This window comes from Mirounga angustirostris, unplaced genomic scaffold, assembly GCF_029215605.1.
Source record: "Mirounga angustirostris isolate CCGP_5_RB_7025 unplaced genomic scaffold, mMirAng1.0.hap1 SCAF_9, whole genome shotgun sequence".
Lineage (NCBI taxonomy): Eukaryota > Metazoa > Chordata > Mammalia > Carnivora > Phocidae > Mirounga > Mirounga angustirostris.
Window position 1 is genome coordinate 6150923 of NW_026991717.1, and position 19734 is coordinate 6170656.

General features: G+C 51.2%; 2 protein-coding genes across 5 annotated transcripts in view; both read left to right on the top strand.

The window, feature by feature from the left end:
* The first annotated feature begins 3853 nt into the window (after nucleotides 1–3853).
* On the top strand, nucleotides 3854–16831 carry ARPIN (actin related protein 2/3 complex inhibitor). Of its 3 annotated transcripts, XM_045899402.3 has the most exons (6): nucleotides 3861–4084; nucleotides 5686–5761; nucleotides 8317–8449; nucleotides 10805–11011; nucleotides 11377–11540; nucleotides 12447–16831. In XM_045899402.3, exons 1-6 carry the CDS (start codon nucleotides 3993–3995, stop codon nucleotides 12453–12455), a joined length of 681 nt encoding a protein of 226 aa, XP_045755358.1. In that variant the 5' UTR covers nucleotides 3861–3992; the 3' UTR covers nucleotides 12456–16831. The 3 variants fall into 3 exon arrangements, with proteins under 3 accessions (XP_045755357.1, XP_045755358.1, XP_064425957.1); XM_045899401.3 differs by lacking the exon at nucleotides 11377–11540 and having other exon boundaries at nucleotides 3854–4084; XM_064569887.1 differs by lacking the exons at nucleotides 3861–4084; nucleotides 11377–11540 and adding an exon at nucleotides 4438–4646.
* Nucleotides 16832–19088: 2257 nt separating this feature from the next.
* The window catches only part of AP3S2 (adaptor related protein complex 3 subunit sigma 2), a 52876-nt gene continuing 52230 nt past the window's right edge, over nucleotides 19089–19734 (top strand). Inside the window, exon 1 of one of the 2 annotated variants that reach the window (XM_045899403.3) lies at nucleotides 19089–19286. In XM_045899403.3, the coding sequence (XP_045755359.1) occupies nucleotides 19218–19286 (69 nt within the window). In that variant the 5' untranslated portion in view covers nucleotides 19089–19217. The remainder of the gene's footprint in view (nucleotides 19287–19734) is intronic. The other variant, XM_054513310.2, reaches the window with a different exon arrangement.

Genomic DNA, 19734 nt, shown 5'->3' on the forward strand with positions numbered 1-19734 from the left:
GCTCTACAGAAATCCTGGTAAATTCAGTTTTGTCCCATGCACACCAAAAGAGGAAAAAAAAGGTTGGTGGGTTTACAGTGACATGTGCGGCTTTAGTGAGAACATTCCTGAGTAAACGTCCATTTTGACTAAGGTTAATAAGAACCAATCCTCTGCTTACGGTTTTACCTGTCTGGTGAGTAGGAGAATTTTCTACACACTAGCTTCCGGTTCCTTATGTTCCACAGTTTGGTCCTTGTCCTCTCCCCACGCGGTCTCAGTGCCAGGCGCTGCAGCACAAATTTCTACTGTGATGGGACCCCTTGTCCTGCACCTTTGAGCCCTCCCCTAGGTGAGTTGGCACAGAGGCTGGTAGGGCCCTCCTATACCAGGACAGCTTGCAAAAACTGAATGATAGTGGGAAAGACTACAGACCCCATAAATCTATTCCACAAAGCCCAAACTAAATGTATCTCATGTCAGCTGTTCTCTCATTCAGGTCCATTGCAATATCATCTGATGTGAGGCAAAGGAAAATTCAGGCAAAAAAAAAAAAAAAAAAAAGATATTGGTCTGAACTGACTATACCAAAAACTGTCCCACCTGTGAAAATTTTGTAAAAGCATATGCCCATATAAACATAATGTTTGGGGCCCTCAACCCTGTCCTCAAAAGGGGCCGTTGAACTGAGGGGCCCAAAGCTTAAGCTGTCTCCATGTTGTACCTCATGGTTTATAATTTAATATAGAAACATCAGTAACCTACAAATAGGTATAAGGAAGTCCAACAAAGTTCTGGTCTTTTCCCCAGGATGATTGGTGCTCTTTAGGAGATAAATATGTTTAAAAAATGTTTTCTTGTTCTTTTAGCTTCCTGTCTTGCTGGTGCCTGGTCTACCAGTTGTACTGATGGGGTGAAGTCATGGAGCCCAGTAAGCAAGGGATTACTCTTCTCAGAAAAGAATTTACAGCCATGCTGTCCCATAGAACTTTCTGCAATGATGGAAGTGTCCTGTGTCTGGGCTGTCCAAAATGGCAGCCACTAGCCACATGTTGCTAGCTATGAAGCCCTTGAAAGGTGGCTGGTGAGACGGAATAATTGAAGTTTACTTAGGTTTAATTAATTAAAACTAAAATTAAAATAGCCATATGTAGCTAGTAGCTGCCACATAAAGCAGTGGAGATTTGAATCCATTGGAGCGGGAAGTTGACAGATAGGGGGGCACACCAGCCATGTGGTTGCAACCAGCCTGGGGTTTTTTGTTTGTTTTTCAAACCATTTTATTGAGGCATAATTGACACACAAATCGCTGTACATATTTAATGTATACAACTTGATGAGTTTGGAGATAAGTACACACCCAAAAAACCATCACCAAAATCTATGCCATAAACATACCCATTGCCTCCAAAAGTTTATTTATTACTATTATTATTTTATGCGTGTGATAAGAACACTTAACATGAGATTTACCCTCTTAAGCGTGCTTGGGTGGCTCAGTTGATTAATCGTCTGCCTTCGGCTCAGGTCATGATCCCAGGGTCCTGAGATCGCGTCCTGCATTGGGCTCCATGCTCAGCGAGGAATCTGCTTCTCCCTCTCTCTCTGCCCCCCTCCTTGCTTATGAGCTGTCTCTCTCTCAAATAAATAAATAAAATCTTAAAAAAAAAATTTAAAAAAAGATTTACCCTCTTAGTAAATTTTTAAGTACATAAATCAATATTAACTATAGGCACTATACTGTAGAGTAGATCTCTAGGTCTTTATTCATCTTGTATACCTGAAACTTTGTACCCCTTTGACTTCTACCTCCCCATTTCCCCCTCCCCCCAGCCCCTGACAACCACCGTTCTATTCTCTGCTTCTGTGAGTTTGACTATTTTAGATTCCCCATGTAAATGAGATCATGCAGTATTTGTCTTCCCGTGTCTGGTTTCTTTCACTTTCAGGTTCATCCTTGTTGTTACAAATGGCAGGACTTCCTTCCTTTTTTTTAAAGGCTGAATAATATTCCATTGTATGTATATACCACATTTCCTCCCCCATCTATCCATTGATGAACATTTAAATTGCTTCCATGTCTTGGCTATTGTGAACAACGCTGCAAGGAACATAGGAGGGCAGGCATCCTTTTGAGATCCTGGTTTCAGTTCCTTTGGATGTACACCCAGAAGTGTGATTGCTGGATAATATGGTGGTTCTATTTTTAATTTCTTGAGAAAGTTCCATATTGTTTTCCACAGTGGCTGCACCAGTTTACATCCCTACCAACAGTGTATCAATGTTCCCTTTTCTCTACATCCTAATACTTATCTTTTGTCTTTTGATACTAGCCATCCTAACAGGTGTGAGATGAGATCTCATTGTGGTTTTGGTTTGCATTTCCCTGATGATTAGTGATGCTGAGCAGCTTTTCACGGAGCTGTTGGCCATGTGTATGTCTTCTCTGGAGAGATATCTATATAGTTCCTTTGTCCATTTTTAAATCAGATTATTTGTTTTTTTGCTATTATGTTGTAGGAGTTCCTTAAATCAACTAGGGAGTTGTTTTTTTTTTTTTTTAAGACTTTATTTATTTATTTGAGAGAGAGAGAACACATGAGAGGGGATAGGGTCGGAGGGCAAAGCAGACTCCCTGCTGAGCAGGGAGCCCGATGCGGGACTCGATCCAGGGACTCCAGGATCATGACCTGAGCCTTCCGAAGGCAGTCGCTTTAACCAACTGAGCCACCCAGGCGCCCCACAACTAGGGAGTTTTGAAGAGAGAAAGCCCAAAGATAGTTCTGCTCAGAGCCCACTAGGGCTCTTGTCCTTCTCTCTCAGACTTTCTGGAACAGCCAGGTAGGCCAGACTGAGGAGGGAGGAGGGGAGGTAACTAAGCCATTTGACACAATGCCTAGGACCCATGAAAATGTTTTAATTTCTTTAAAAAATTAGAAGAAGAAAAGAATTTTTAGGCTGAAGAAAATGTTTTAATATATAATATTAATGTATTCATCTTTATGTCAACCCACCCATAAAATATAATTAAAAAAAATTTTTTTTTAATCAAGGAAGGAACCCTTGAAAACAAGTGTGTAGGACCCACCAAAGTCTTAATGTGTGTGTGGGGAGAGGGTGTTTCTTCTACCACTGACAGCTCATCTTGGACTCCCAGGTATCTAACTGGCCACCTCCCCTTTGAATGCTCCCCCAGAGGCCACAGATGGGTCTAAGAGAACCAAGGTTCTCCAACAATCCCAGGGTCAGAACAGACTCCTGCACCCAGGCTTAGAAAATGCCCCTCTACACTGTTACATACTTGGGCAAAGGGCAGTAGGGAGCTGGGGAGGGGTTCAAGAACTGTGTGGGAAGGCAGAGAGGGGAAATACTATGTTCTAGAGTGAGTTTAGGAATCGTTACCACGCCTCTGATGCTGACCCCATAGAGGAGGAAGCATGGGTTCAGAGAGGTTGAGACACTTGCTCATACTCACACAGCTGGGATTTAAACCTTAATAAGTCCTTGATCTGACACCCAAGCCTAGGCACAGATCCCTGGAACCCCTTCCTCAGCCACTGGGGGACCTTGGGCAAAGCATAAAGAGCAGTTTCTGTGCGGACCACCCCGCCATCCCTGAAGACTGTTCCCTTTTCTCCATTCCTGCTCCTTCCAGAGCTGATCCTGTAGGATCTCTGGGCCTCAATTTCCCCTTTGTGCGTGTGTTGGGGCGGGGGTCTCCCTCTAGTAACCAGAAAGGGAGGGAAAGGGGAGGACTTGGCTCCCCCCACGCCCACAACGAGGCCCCAGCTGCGGCGGGTCTTCCCGGAAGCCCACCTCCCGCGCGCGCCGTCCCGCGGCAGGAATGGGGCTCGGCCCCTTTAAACCCCGCCCGGGCCGGCCGGGCCCGGACCGCGCCCTTCCCGGATCCGCGCCTGGGAATCGCTGCCCGGCGCGCGCCCCCCGCGCCCAGCCCGAGACCCCGCGCGCCGCCGACCAGCGCCAGGCCCGCGGGCACAGCGGCCGTGCGCATCATGAGCCGCATCTACCACGACTGCGCCCTCCGGAACAAGGCGGTGCGGAGCGCGCGGCTGCCGGGGGCCTGGGACCCCGCCGTCCACCAGGGGTAGGCCCGCCGCGCTTGCCCCCGCCTCTCCGACCCCCTGGGCCGGCCCTCCGGCCCCGGCTTGGAACCCGGGCTCCGGGATTGGGGAGGGGACCGCGGTCCGGGGGCGGGTGGGAGGGAAGGACCTGGCCACAGCTACCCCCCCACCCCACCCCAACGCTCCCCTGCGCCCTGCAGCCGGAGCGCACCCCCTAAAACACAGATAGGCTTAAATCTCCCCCACTGCACCCCCCCCTCCCCGTACCCTCCCCGACGCCTACACGGAGCTCAAAAGCACCGACCTTTGTCTCAACCCCACCCCAGCCGTGACTCTGAACTCCAGCCACTTGCCTCGGCGCCCTGCCCGCAGGCCTTGGCACAGGCCGCCCCGCTTCCCGCCCCGGAAGGGAGGACGTCGTGCAGTGACCACAAGAGCGTGGGGCAGTTGGCTTGGCGTGGCCGTGGGAGGGCAGTGCCTGCCTGGAGGCGCGTGTGGGCTCGGGATGGGGGGGTGGCTGTCGCAGGGAGGTTGTGAGAACAAATGGACCATTCCATTTGCAGTTAGAAACGCAAGAATTTGGAGGTGAGGCGGTGGGTAGGGTAAGTAAAGTAGAGCGAGTTTCCATTTTCATGCCCATCCTTTCATGTCCCCACCCCTCTCTCATTTCTGTGGCTCTAAAAAGGGAAGCCTCTGGTTCTGCTTTTTATGAGAACTAGGAGCGGGAAGCGGGGATCTAGTTCCTCTCGGCGAGGGACCCGGCGATCTTGGGACTAGTCATAAAACTTTTTTTTTTTTAAGATTTTATTTATTTATTTGAGAGAGAGAATGAGAGACAGAGAGCACGAGAGGGAGGAGGGTCAGAGGGAGAAGCAGACTCCCCGCCGAGCAGGGAGCCCGATGCGGGACTCGATGCGGGACTCGATCCCGGGACTCCAGGATCATGACCTGAGCCGAAGGCAGTTGCTTAACCAACTGAGCCACCCAGGCGCCCTAGTCACAAAACTTCTAAGTTTGGGTTTTCCCGCCATTAAGTGGGTATGAATGAGGAGAAGAATGGAAAGTGTTTTAAAACAGGTGGAAAAAAAACAGGTGAAAAAGGAAGATACTTTATTAGCACCTTAGAGCCCTCCCTCAAATTTGGCTAAATAAAAAAGTAAAATCCTTTCTATTTAGTAAGCACTTAATAGTTTACAAACACCTTCACTTACACGATTTATGCTGTCATCATCAAGGAGCAGTGAGGTGGCTGTTACTCTACCATTTTGTAGATAAGAAGACCGAGGCTCTGCTTATAGTAAGCCCTTGTGGGAGGGGCCACAGCTTGGTCTTGCAGCCTGAGGCGTCCCCCCTACCCTCTGTGCAGAGCCCCAGCCTTTGGAACCCTCGGAGAAATGGAGGAATGGAGGCCCCATGTGGGAAGCACAAAGAAAATCATTCAGTACCAGGCCTGCTGGCGGGGGGGGGGGGGGGGGGGGGGGGGGGGCGGCGGCCAGGTGACTAGCAGATGCTTGTGGGCCCTGCTTTTGTCCCAGCGCAGACTCTGGCCTGGGCCGTTGAACTTGTGGTTCTTCCCTGAGGACTGACAGAAGCAGCGGATCCTTTCTTTCTCTCACATCCCCAGGGGAAACGGCGTCCTGCTGGAGGGAGAACTGGTAGATGTGTCTCGCCACCGCATCTTGGATGCCCGTGACAGGAAGGTGAGGATGCCTCCCCGGGGACACCCGCAGGGCACTGGCTTCCCGGTCCTCAGCCACCAAGCCATCTCCCTGTGCTTGGATCTGCCAGTGCCCAGACTTGGGGTGCAGCTCATTCCTGGAGGGGCTTGTAGGGCAGGTGGGGGGTGGGTGGGGAGATAGCAGCCCAAAGGGGCCACTGGGTGGGAAGGGGTCAACTGGGACTGTGCTGGGCGGAGGACAAGAGGGCAGGACCTGGCTTCTTGCTGACAAGACAGACCAGCCCTAACTCCAGTGGCGTGCTTGGGGCTGGATTGGGAGGGTGAGAGCAGAAGGGGTGAGGTGACTGGTTTGGGGCTGAAGCTGTGTGTGAGCTGGAAGGCACTGTGAAGAGGTCCTGTTGCCTTCTGTTTAGAGTGCTGGGAGCCTTGCTGGGTGGGCAGGAAGAATGGCTCTTTATTCTGGGGAGGGCCGAGGGCCCAGATTCCTGGCTTCTGGTCTGGTGGTTCCTGCTGCCCGAGGGCCTGGTGGACAAGGTCAGAGCGGGTTAGCAGCCTGTGCGGGTATGACGGGGTCAGCAGTGACCTTCCCCTTTCTAAGTAACAGGTCTGTTCCTGGGAGGTCTCATGTCCTTGGAATTTTTTGGATTGCATTATTTTAAATGTACTGGTGGAATTTGCTTTTAGAAGGAGCCTTGAAGTTCTCCCTTTGCAAAGTGGAAAGTGGTGAATCTCTTGGCATGGGCTCTCTCGTCTTTGAATACCACTGTGTGTGGCTGGGCACTTTGGGTTTCTGGGACCTCCTCGTGCATTACAGGTGGGGACCTTGGGGTGGGAGGTGGGTTGCTGTGTGCAGGGCCTTTGTCCAGCCTACAGTCTGTGTTGTTGACCCTGCCGGGGGCTGCATCTCCCGTGTCTGCACGCCTTCTTCCCTTGTGCTCTCACGCCCCTGGGGTCATGCCGTCTGTCACCCCGCCATCTCAGCTGTGCACAGACACACCTCTGCTTGCCCGTGTCGCTTTCCCGAGCACTAGTTCTGAATTTCCATCCTCTTCCATACAGCCCCACTCTGGTGTGCTGACCACCTTAGCTCCTTGGTCTCTAAGGCCGAGCTCATCTCCTTGCCACTGAGGCAGGCCAGAGGCCTGGTGCTACTCAGAGCCTGTTGCTGTTCTGCGGCCCAGGGGAGAGCCTCTGCTCGCCTACCCCCTCCTTAGTGTGCAAAGTCAGCAGCGTAGACAACCAATCCAGACGCCCCAGCCAGCCTGCCCAGCAGAGCCAACACTAGTAACTCCAGCCTGATGTGGGGCTCTCTTAGCCCGGCCCGAACTTGCCTCCTCTGAGTTCCTCCTTCCTCGTGATAAGGCAATAGACCTCCCAGCCGCTGGTCACAGGCCTGCAAGCCCCCACTGTCTCTTCCTCCCCTCTCCCCGAGGCCAGCCGTGCCTGGCCTGTTGGCCTGCTCCCTTGGCCATCCCTTCCCTGGCCCTTCCCTTCCTCTTTCCACTGGCCTCACGTGGGCCTCAGAACTTCGCCTGTCCTCATCAAACTTGCACCTGCCCCTCCTTCCTTCTGGCTGCCCCCAGCGCTCATCCTTGCCCTGCAGCCAGCTTGTTTTCCGAAAGGCATCTCTGAGGATCTCGCTGCTGCTGAGAAACCTTTGGGGATTCCTTCTTGTCTACCAGATCAAGTCCAAACTCCAAGTACCAGCTCAAGGCCCATCTCAAACTGATCCTACTTGCATTCTCAGCCTGGGTGCCCATGAGGCCTCTGCATGCCCTGCGTTGCTCAGACACGCGCATGGGGACCTTGACTTTGATTTCGTACCTGTCCCAGGCTTTGAATAGTCTCCCTACACCCTTTCCCCCCCGCAGTCGTAGGTCTCTCCAGCCTTGGAGACCTTGCCTTTTCTGTTTCTCCTAGGAGGTGGATTCCTCTTCTTCAGTCTCTGGGAGTGTGTCGTCCACCTGCTTGCATTAGAGTAGCTGGCAAACAGCGTGGGCCAGCTCGCTCCATGTCTCCCACTGTGCTTGCTCCTCTATCCTCTCATTGAACCTTTACAGCACTCCTGAAAGTAGACAGCACGTTGTCCCCCTGCCCCAGTGGAAACTGAGGCTAGGAGGGATTTGCTTCAGGTCCCACATGTGTTGGAAGAGGCACAATGGCCGCCCTCACTCAGAACCCTTACACAGCCCTTTCCATGACACTTTGGCTTCTTTCACTCCTGCTTCACAGTATTTGGGGTCCTTGGTGCTTGGGTTATGGTTTTGTGTCTGTGTTTTCTGTCTCTGGCTGGGTGGAGACCGTGGGGTCAGGCCCGGGGCCTGCCGCCTCATGGCTGTCTACGTGGTTCATTTTGTGTGGCAGGTGCTGTACTAAGCACACGATTGGATGAATGAATGAATATTGGCCGGGGTGGGGGGGGTGCATCTGCCCAGCTTGAATATCTTTTGGCGCTGAGGTGGGATTCAGGGTGGAGGGAGAGGTTGGGGGGGCGGTTTGCAGTGGAGCCCTGTGGGAGTGTGTGTGTTGGAGGATGGGGGGAGCGAAGCACCCCCCTCACTCTCTCTCCGGCCCCAGGAGCACTACTATGTGCTGTACATCAGGCCCAGTCGCATCCATCGCCGGAAGTTCGACCCCAAGGGAAATGAAATCGAGCCCAACTTCAGCGCCACCAGGAAGGTGAACACGGGCTTCCTCATGTCATCCTACAGTAGGTATCCTCCATCCTTCCTCCCTCAGGGCCTCCTGACCCTGTGGCCTTTCTGTGTCTCTAGGGGTCTCGTGGCCCCTAGTGAGTGTCTTAGTTGTGGTTGGCCTTGAAGCCCATGTCTGGCCTGAGGGACCCTGACTGGACTCCTTCCTGCCCCCCCATTCACTCAGAGGATCCCCAGTGCCCCACCTTAATCCCCAGGGCCTGGCTGGCCTTCCACCTCCTGCCGACTCCTGCAGTCCGGGCAGAGTCGTCCATGTACCCGGCTCTGGGCTCTCACTGCCCTTGTGCAGAGCCTCCTTTTTCCCTCCCAAATTCCCATGTGATTCTTAGGCCCTTGGTGACTTCATTCCTCTTGCCACCAGGAAAGAGGGGGGACCAGCAGGCCTGTTAGGAGGCTGTGATGGCCGGATTAAGGGCCTGTCGGTGAGGATGGAGAGACTGGACAGATTGGAGACAGAGGAGGGACAGTGGCCTCAGTGTTTGGAGACGGGGAGAGTGAGGGAGGAGTCAGGGATGACCCTGGGGTTTGGGCTTGGCTGCAGGTGTGGGGAGAAGAGTTCTGTCTGGGACGTGTGGTCGCACTTCCGGGGAGAGGTCAATGTCCACTGGGGCCTTGGGGACACAGTTCTAGAACCCAGGAAGTGGGCTGGGCTGGAGGCACATGTTTAGGAGTCATGACACACTGCTGGTACTGAAGCTATAAAAGAGGATGGAGTCGCCCAGGAGGCCATCTTGGGGAAGAGCAACCACAGGAGAACAGGGAAGGAGCCTGTAAGGGGCAGGAGAAGGGACCCCTGCAGAGGGCTGAGGAAGAGGGGAGCCTGTGTGTCTCCGAGGCTCAGTGAAGGTGGGGGGTGGAATATGAGGGAGAGGTAGCAATGGGGTCAGGTGCTATCTCGGGCCCAGTAAAGTGGGGACTGCGGAGCCTCTGGCAGGCTCACAATGAAGAGCCTCCCAGTGACCCCGGTCAGGGTGGGAGTGGGGGTGGGGGGCGTCTGAAGTAGTGGGTGTCAAAGCCAGAATTCAGGAGGGCATTAAGGAAAGATCCAGTATGGAGAAGGAGAGCCAGGTCCCCGAGGAGGGGGAGGGGGTGGGATCTGGAGCCCAGATGGAGGAACTGGCTTGAGGCGGGAGGGGGACCCGTGGTCCTTTGAGACAGAAACAGAAGAGAAGGAGGAGAGGTTTCATGTGCTTATTGGTAAATTGACAGGTGGCGGCAGGGGGTGAGTAGCCCCACCTCTGGCTTCTGCTATCTCGGGAAGTGGAGGTGAGGAGGTTTGTCTGAGGGACGTTAAGCAGGGCGAGGGCTGAGCAGAAGGGATCAGTTCAAAAGCCCTTGGTGGGAGTGAGGCATCTGGGGAACCCCAGAAAGCATCCCTGACAGAGCTTGGAGGTTTTACACCCTGACGGAAGGGGGTGTGGGCTCCCTGGGCTGGCTGGCTGCTCTCCAGCAGAGCCCTGCCCCCGGCTGCTGGTGTGGAGAGGACCACCTGCAGGACCGTTTGGGGTTGCTGAGCTGGGGGGTCGCTGTGCACACGTTCATGAGGTCTCGGGGCCTTGTGAGTCCTCCTGGCCCTGCAAGTCCTCACTGCTCAGTCTGGGACACCGCTGCCCACCCCCTGGTCCCCAACCCGGGATCTGCAGATTTGGGACATTTGGGGCAGGCAGGTGAGGCTATTGGAATCCTCCCTGAGCCCCGAGCTTTGCCAGGATGGGGATGAGCAGGCCGAGGAGGAGTATGGGGATCACCACCATTTGCTGCTCATTCCAGCAGACCCCAGCCCAGCCTGGAGACCCTGAGAGCCTGGAGAGAACCCTGGCTCGTCACTGGGGAGACTCCATGGGAAGGCAGAATTCTGTGGGGGGTTGGGATCCTGCCTCCCCCACTGACTAGCTGTGTGACCTTGGGCAACTCACCTGACCTCTCTAAGCCTTCGTTTTCTCCTGTGTCAAAAAGGACTAATTAAGACATTTACATGCATTGAGGGTCTCCCACACGCCAGACACTGTGCTGAGTGCTTTACGTGTGTTACTTCACTTACACCTCACATCAGCCCTATCAGGTAGGTACCGTTTTTATCCCCATCTGTCAGGCCCAGAGAGGTTAAGTCACTTGCCCGAGCTCACATGGCTTGTAAACAGATCGGCACCCGGCAGCCTGGCTCCAGAGCCCACACCCGTAACTCCTCTGCCAGGAGTCCCCCGGTGAATCCCGGCACCGTGGGGTCGCAGAGCTCTACCTTCAGGTGCTTATGAGTATGTAGAACACTCAGGCCTCCCCTGGCTCCTGAAAGACCCCCTGCGTGCTTGCTTTTCCAGCAGTAACGACTTTCTTGTGCTGTGTGCCTACAGAGGTGGAAGCAACGGGGGACACGGACAGACTCACGCCCGATGGGCTGAAAGCACTGATACAAAAGTCAGAGCTGCTTGCGCTGACGGAGAGCCTTACCCCCGACCAGACAGTGGCGTTCTGGATGTCCGAGTCAGAGATGGAGGCGATGGACCTGGAGCCAGGGGTCGGGGTACGGCTGAAAACTCGAGGCGATGGCCCCTTCCTGGGTGAGCATGTCCCCGTGGCCTGAAGAGGCTCCTGGCCTCCTGTCTGAGGCTCCTCTACCCCTCCTGCTTAGAACGCATGGGAGCAGGCCAGGTCTGCTTAGTCCTGAGATTTAGTCCTAAGTCTCTGGACAAGTGCCCTGGGGCCAACAGCCTAGACACTCTGGATCCTGGGGTGCCACCCAGTCCCGTGGTTCCTGTGGGTGATGTCTCCTATCTAGTGCCTCGGGGATCACACTCAGGGCCTCCCTGAGGGCACCCAGGTCTGAGAGAACAGTGGTTTAACCCAGGCCTCAGAGACCCCAGCAGAACAGGCCAGCCCTCCCAAAATAGGGAGATGGGCCATTCAACTTCTTCCCTCCTTTCAGAGTCATTAGCCAAACTTGAGGCTGGAACAGTGACCAAGTGTAATTTTGCTGGTGATGGAAAGACAGGGGCATCCTGGACAGACAACATCATGGCTCAGAAGTCTTCGGAGAGAGCCACAGCGGAGACCCGAGAGCAGGGGGACGGGGCGGAGGACGAGGAGTGGGTAGGTCAAGAGAGATGACTGTGGGCCCGGCATTGGTACAGTTTACCTCTCGGCAGGAGTTTTGTCTGCACGGACTGAGGTTGGGTGTAGGACAAGAACGCATCAGCACACATTTCACACCCCCATTTCACACCCCCAGCTGTGGTGGAATTCCACGGGATTCCTGAGTGTGTGTTAGCCTCAGGAAAGTTCTTTTCAAGGAATGAACGGTGACCACTTGAGACCTTTCTTTTTGGTGGGTCTGAGCTGTGCCAATCTACAAGAAAGTCCCAAAGATTGATAAAAGCAAGGGATGGAAAGAATGGACTATGGAGGGGAACCTGTGAAACCTGATGCCGTTAAATCTCCAAACATTTTCACTTCCAGTGAATACATTAGCCATGTTGTGGCAGCTGAGCTGAATGAGCATTTCTTTTCCCCCTCCTTCGTTCTGGGCTCCCTGCCCAAAGTGGCTGGAAAATGGCTGGCTTGGTCCTCACTAGGTTGGGTATTTTTTTTTTTTTTTTTTGCCAAGGATCAGCCCCCTAGTTGATCTTTAGTCTATCCACGGTCGATGTGTTTTTCTGAAGCGTATTTCACCCGAAGATTTGAATTGATGTCAAAAGGCCCCAAATTGAACATTTAAAACAAAGTCACAGAAGAATGGGCTATTTACCTGGGTGATGCGGATAATGATACTTGCCAGAGAAAGCAGGGCAGAAAGAGTGGAGGGTCTGGAGTCCCCTCAGAATGAAAACCAATTAGAGCCACCAGACCCAATCCCTGGGCCCGCTCAAATGAGGTGAAGCCAAGAAAGGTGGCTGAGGGTTCCACTGGTACCCCTCAAGGGAACCCTTGTTTGTCTGATGACTTGTAGGAGACTTTTATGAAATGCGCTCTGTTCATACCTCTTTACTTAACCCCGAGGACGACTGAGGCGAGTGGGAGTGAAGCGCCTCCCGGGCCTACCAGCACTGCTGAGAATCTCTTCCATCAACATCGACTCTGGAGTTCGAGGGAGCGGTCCGCCAAGCCTTCCCTGGTTCTTCCTACAGCTGCCATGGAATGCTCTTGGAATAAGCAGTGCTAAAATCAAATCCAAGACGGTGACATGAACAGTGGCGCCCCATGCTGTGGCTCATGGAGGGGCCCTCCCTCGATGTGCGTCTAGATCTTCTAGATGTTTCCATGGTGGCCCTTGCCCTTAAATGGCAGCCTTGTTTCTGGAAGCAGTCAGTGGAACCAAACTTGGTCTTTGTGTAGACTTGGGGAATGTCCCTCATCTGCATGCAGAGTGGCTCAGGGGTCCCTTCCTCTGCCCTCGTATTTTCTCCTATACCTTCCACGCCTGCTCCCCCGCCCCCCCCCCCCCGGTCCAGTGCTCTGAGTTATAGTCTTTGCTCTCCTGTTCAAACCTCCTTGTCCCCTCTGTGCCCTTTTCCTCCCCTAGAGCTGCCAATTCTTTATTCCTCCTCTGGTTCTCTGCCACACTGGGGGGTTGCTGTCTCCTGACCTCCCTGGCTGCTTTGCTGGGGATGCTGTTCTCAGGGAGGCCTAGAGTCTTCACAGGTGTGGCTGGCTGGTCCCCACCTTTCAGGTTCACCCTGCCAGGCCACATTTTGGTAACACCTTTTCCGCTATTGTTCTGTACTTTGAGAACTTTTTATGAGTGAGTAAATCTTCAGAAAAGGATTCCTCTGCATTGACCGGGTTATGTCAGGTATTAACGGTCTTCCAGCTGAGCAGTGATCCTGTAAGAAGGAAGCCATGTCTTTTTGATCATGAACATCGCCTTGCTGGGTAGCGCGCCCGCACTCAGATCCAGGACGGCTTGTGGAGTTGAAATCCACGTGTCCTAAGAATGGGGCAGAGACTTGGTGGCATTTGGATCCTGCTGGCCTCAGGGACAAGAGAGGGTGGTGGTGAACTAACAAGTGTTGAGCCCCCTAATGTATCGAACACGGCACTAGATGCCTTCCATGATGATAATCATAGCCACTGACTGTCGAGTGCTTCCTGGTGCTAGCTAGCGTACCTATCCCCTGCTTTTCAAAAGTTATATTAGGACACCTGACGTTCATGAAAGACCTACCTCAGTACCTGTTTTTTTCTAACCAAAAGAAATCTGAGTTTTTATGAAAATAAGGCAAAAAAAAAAAAATGAAAATAGCGTTCAGCATTTGTTTCGCAGGGAGCCATTATAGAGGCCGCACACCCCAAGTAGTGAGAGCGACCCCACCAGTCTCCTCTCCTGGGAACATCTATGCTTTACTTCAGTTGATTTCATGTGTGTGTCAGCAAGATGTACCCAGAAAAGCCTAAGAAAACGCTAAAAAATTTTTCCATATAAATGAATGGTGATTGCTTCCTCGCTGTTTCTCATTTCAGTTTACAAAAGGTTTCGTAGGAATGCTGTACTTTTTGGATAGTAGGGGAAACTTGTACTTGCTAAGCACTTGCACTATCTTACTTCACTGTCACAGCAATCCCGTGAGGTATGTGTGATTATTATTCCCAATTTTTTCCATATGATTCCGAAGCTTAGAGGCTCCATCTATAGTATATAGAGGAAAGAGGAATTTCAACCCAGGCAGTCAGATTTCAAACTCTGTATTCTTTACTGGGTTATTCTGCTTCCACATGTACACTACAGGGAAGAAAAGGGGCTTCAGAAAGTTTAAGGCTACTTGCCCAGATTCACAGCTGCTAAGTGGAACAGCCAGCATTTAAATCCAGGGCTGTCGAAAGCAAAGCTTATGTTCTTCCCCCGTCCTTTGCCTCCTTGGCCTACAGAAGGACCTTGGACATGGGGGCCAGAGGAGTCCTGGCTCTGTGAAATATGGTTCTATTCTTAGACTTTAGGGAACTTGCCTAAACCCTTGACTGCTGGTCTGCCCAGGCTGAAATCAGTTCTATTGGTATTAGCAGTTGAGCAGATAATATTACGCTTCCAGAATTTATTACTATGGTTCCAATTTACATTTACCTTCTTGCATATTTGAGCCTGGGCTTGACAATATGGCTGTGAGGCTTGGGATTCACACTTCAGTGAGGCCACCTGAAGTCACAGGTCACTGGTCTGCTCACGATCTCTTCTGTTCTTGTTGCCCTTTTCTTAGTTCAGACCCTTGTGACCTCTCACCTTGACTGTTATAATAGCTGCCTCCCTGGTGTCCTGTGTCTGAATGGGGCTGGCTGGGTGTTGAGCGTGCTGGGGCCTCAACCATGGGGGTGGCCAGGGAAGTGGTTAAGCAGCAGGAGGATGGGGGATATTGACTAGAATAGAGACACAGGGTGAGGGCGTCCTGCTGCCCATAGCACTGTGGCCAAAGGGTATGGCAAGGTCATATAGGCAGGCCACCATTCCAAAAAAGGAGGTCCGGTGTGTCAGTGGGGAAAACCCTGGGCAACAAATGGGCTTAGTGTCTTGGGTGGGCGGGGAAGAGATGAAGGAAGGGAGGGAGGGAGAGAGAGAGGAAAGAAGGATGGAAGGGAGGGAGGGAGAGATGGAGGGAGAAAGAAAGGAAGGAAAAGGCCTTTGTGGCTGGAGCTCAGAGAATAGGTGGAGGTAGAGGTTGTTTGAGATGATGCAGGAAATCAGGCATGACATTTTTAGCATGTTAAGTATTTTAGGACTTTATCCTTAACTTCCTGGAAGCCAGTGATTCTGGGGAGAGTGATACGATTTGATTTGTTTCTATCAAAGATCACTTGACTGCAGAGAAACTGAAGGCAACGAGCCCAACTGGAAGACTGCTTTAATTGTCAGAGTGAGAGGCTAGAGTAGTTTGGTGTATAGCGACGGGAGTGGAGATGGAAAGAAATCCAGGTAGATGGAGGAGGAAAGGGACTCCCCAGCAAGACAAGAGCACCTGAAAAGCCATGGAGGTGGGGGAGGGGCCCGCTCCTGGAATATACAAATTGTGTACGTGATTGTTATTATACCATACCTACACATAAAATTTGATAATCCTTTTTCAATTAATGTTATATAATCACTTTCCATATTGCTACACAGTCTTCATAACCATTGTTTAAGATTTACTACCATTTAATAGCTCTATCATTGTCCAATTTTTGGATAATTAATTGATTCCTACTTAGAGCTAATTTAATTAACATGTCAGTAAGTGTTTTAGATTATATAGTTCCCTAAATCTCACCCATACAGCCTCCCTGCCCTGCCCCCCCCACGCCCCCCCCCCCCCCCCCCCCCGTTCCCCACTCCTACCCCCCTACCGTATTTTTGTATTTTGAGGTTATTTCTTTAGGGACAGATTCCCAGGAGTCAGATTACTGGGAATCTAGGAGTTTTTTGTAAAAGTTTTTTTAGATTGTCAAATTGCTTCCCAAAAGTGTTGTTCTAAATTATAATTTTACCAGCACTGTAGGAGAGGACCATTTTCATGCTACCCTTGCCAGAATTGGGTGTAATAACATTTAAAAAATGATATTTGAGGGGCGCCTGGGTGGCTCAGTGGTTAAGCGTCTGCCTGCGGCTCAGGTCATGCTCCCAGGGTCCTGGGATCGAGCCCCGCATCGGGCTCCCTGCTCCGCGGGAAGCCTGCTTCTCCCTCTCCCACTTCCCCTGCTTGTGTTCCCTCTCTTGCTGTGTCTCTCTCTGTCAGATAAATAAATAAAATCTTTAAAATAAAATAAAATAAAATAAAAAATGATATTTGATAAGGTAAAAACAATACTTTAAAGTTAATACTTTGTGATTAGCCTTTCCCCTCGATTAATAGTGAGCTTAAACATTTTTCCATGTTCATTACCTAGATATATTTCCTCTTTGCTTACTCAGTTTCTTTGCCTATTTATATACTGAAGGTGGAGGTCTTTTCGGCTATTTAAATTTTAAACATAACCATTTACCATATTTTAACAACTTTTCTGTTTTTAAAAAATTGATTTTCTTACAAACATAAAATCTTTATATAGATATATCTGTTGACTTTTTGTGATTTTTATTGCTTCTAAACTTATATTCTCCTTTCAGATGTTACTCAGTTTCAATTCTTCCATTTTGGTTATTACCTGGTTTTACATTTAAGTCCTTAATCCACTCCGCCTTTAATTTGTGAAAGGGTAGGAAGTGAGATAACTAAATAGCTTATTTTCAAATTGCTAACCAGTTATCCCAACATATTTATTGGATTCCTTCCCACTCTCAAGTTATGATGGCTCCTACATCACATACTAAAGTTATTTTATACTTAAATTATTATTTTATTTCAATAAGTCTCCCTGTAGTAACAATTTGAACTATCATAGTAGGTTTTAATAGTTGGTAGAGCTAAGTCCCCCTCATTATTCTTCTGTTTTAGAATTTTCTTTGCTATTTCTCCTCAACATTTGAAACATTTTGTCAAGTTTCAGTGCATATTTATTGACTTTGGATTTTTTTTTTTAAGTATGCTCCACACCCAGGGTGGAGCCCAACGCAGGGCTTGAACTCACGACCCTGAGATCAAGACCTGAGCTGAGATCAAGAGTCCAATGCTTGCTCCTTGGGAGTCTGCTTCTCTCTCTCTCTCTCTCTCTGTCTCTCATGAATAAATAAATAAAATCTTTAAAAAAAAAAAAAAAGGGTGCCTGGGTGGCTCAGATGGTTAAGCGTCTGCCTTCGGCTCAGGTCATGATCCCAGGGTCCTGGGATCGAGTCCCGCATCGGGCTCCCTGCTCCTTGGGAGCCTGCTTCTCTCTCTCTCTCTCTCTGTCTCTCATGAATAAATAAATAAAATCTTTAAAAAAAAAAAAAAAGAGTCCAATGCTTAACCCTTTAACCCTTTGTTTTTTTTAAGTTAAAAAAAATCTGGCACCAAGAGTAATACATATTTATTTTAGAAAATTCAAAAAATGAAAAACACCGAATTTCACTGCTGTTTGTTAAATCGCTTATGTACTAAATTATATGCCATGTGTTGTGCCAAGTGCTTACAAACAGGAACTAATTTTGTGTTTAACCATCTCAGTGGAATAATTTTTTTCAAGTAGAAAAAAACCCTAGTTTTATAGTAAAGGAAACATCCCATGCCTGTTTTACAGATGAAGGCATTTGCCCAAAATACCCGGGTGGTCAACAGAGCCAGGGTTTTAACGAGGGCACTGTTGTTACAAGGGCCCGTGCTGAACACTTGGTGATGCTGTCATTCCATCAGACATGATGATTATCCATATTTTGGTGTATCTACTTACAGTCTTTTGCCAAGTGGGACATCCATGTACATACCTTGTGTGATCTTTTCACTTACAGATATGCCATGAACACTGACCTGTACCATATACCTTTCACAGTATTATTTTTCATGACCATTTAATATTCCTCATGTGCCTGCGGAACAAGGCATTTAACAAATAACTCGTTTCAGAATAATTTGTTTCCCATTTTTCCCTGAAGTTAACACTGCTGAGACGTAAGTTCTTTTTTTTTTTTTTTTTTAGATTTTATTTATTTGTCAGAAAGAGAGAGTACAAGCAGGGAGAGGAGCAGACAGGGAGAGAGGGAGAAGCAGGCTCCCCGCTGAGCAAGGAGACCGAGATGGGACTCGATCCCAGGGCCCTGGGATCATGACCTGAACCGAAGGTACAGGCTTAACCGACTGAGCCAGCCATGTTCCCTGAGATGTATATTCATTTTTTTTTTTTTTAAAGATTTTATTTATTCATTTGAGAGAGAGAATGGGAGAGAGAGCACGAGAGGGGTGAAGGTCAGAGGGAGAAGCAGGCTTTCCGCCGAGCAGGGAGCCCGATGCCAGGCTCCATCCCAGGACCCTGGGATCATGACCTGAGCCGAAGGCAGTCGCTTAACCAACTGAGCCACCCGGGCGCCCTGAGATGTACATTCTTGAGGTTTTTCACACGTCCACAATTTTTTTATTATAAATTCTACAACTGGAAATACTGGGCCGAATGTTCTCTATATCTCAAAGGCTTTTGATGTCCACGGTCAGTCCTCTGGACAGGTGATTCCAACGCGTAGCTCTAGCTGCAATAAGGGTCCCCCTCACCCCCACTAAGTCATTAGAAGGAGAAACAAAACCTACCAATTTGGGATCGCCACGTGGATATGCATGGAAGAGTCCCTGATTCCACCTTCACTACCGACCACGGAGAAACGGCCCTTTTGCACGTAATTCACTGCAGCACTGTATGGAACACGGAAAAACGAAAACGAACCAAACGTCCCCTAAGCGGCCGGTGGCTAAATTAGCGGGCACCTCCACACTGCGGACCGTCCTGCAAGTGTGACGGGGAAGGCAGGGCTGTACGCTCTCGCGCGGACGGCGGGACAGAGAGGTCCCCGCCGCCCGGTCGCCTGGGAGCGGGGCTGCTTTCGGGAGCTTCGGCTGCGGGATCGGCTTTCCGATGTGCTCCGCCCTGGATTCTGCGGCAAGCGTTCCGTCTGGGCGAGCGGCGGAGGTCCGGGTTCGCGCCCTGGCCAGGCCCTGACTGGCAAGCCGATGCTGGCCGAGGTGTCGCCCCGGCCCGGCCCGACCCCCGCGAGCCCGCCGCCCACCCCGGAGCTTTCTCCTGGGGGGGCAGGGAAGCCGGACTCTTCGCGGCCGGGCCCTTGGGCGCGGGGGCACGTTTCCGCCGGCCTCGCTCCGCAGGGCACCCAGCGGAAGTGGCCGTGTTGTGACGGAAGGAAATGCTTTGTGGGAGCTGCCGGCGGTGGGAGAAACGTGGCCGGCAAAGATGATTCAAGCGATTCTGGTTTTCAACAACCACGGGAAGCCGCGGCTGGTCCGCTTCTACCAGCGTTTCGTGAGTGCGGCCCAGCTTCGTCGCGTCCCTTCGGAGCGCCCGCGCTCCCCCTTCCTTCCCTTCGGCCGCTCCGGCCGGCTGACCACCTCGGGCACCTTGCACCGGGCGTGACCCTCGCACTCTTCACCCTCCTTGCGGGACCCGGGCGGCTGTCGGGCCGTCTGTCCCACCCCCGCGCTCCCTCACCCCTTCCTGGACCCCTGCATCTCTCTGCCATTTGGTGACACTTCCCCTTGGGTCTCAGGGCTCGCTAAAGGACGGTGGGGTGTGCCCCTTTGAACACGCGACTGATTGAAGTCCTTTAATCTTGTCGGTCCTTAAGCGCGGTTGTAAGAGTAGGAAGACAGACACATGCCAGCTTATGAAAGTTTTTGCTTTGGCTAGAAGATCTGGAGAAGTGCTTTCTTGGGCTTATTTTGCTTCATTGCTGGCCGGGACTGCCCAGGCA

Excerpts from the sequence above, each read along its gene's own strand:
- ARPIN (XM_045899401.3), top strand. The coding sequence starts at position 3,993 with ATGAGCCGCATCTACCACGACTGCGCCCTCCGGAACAAGGCGGTGCGG. Across the intron at positions 8,450-10,804 it reads CTTCCTCATGTCATCCTACA|AGGTGGAAGCAACGGGGGAC; the intron begins GTAGGTATCCTC and ends GTGTGCCTACAG. Across the intron at positions 11,012-12,446 it reads AGGCGATGGCCCCTTCCTGG|GACGACTGAGGCGAGTGGGA; the intron begins GTGAGCATGTCC and ends CTTAACCCCGAG.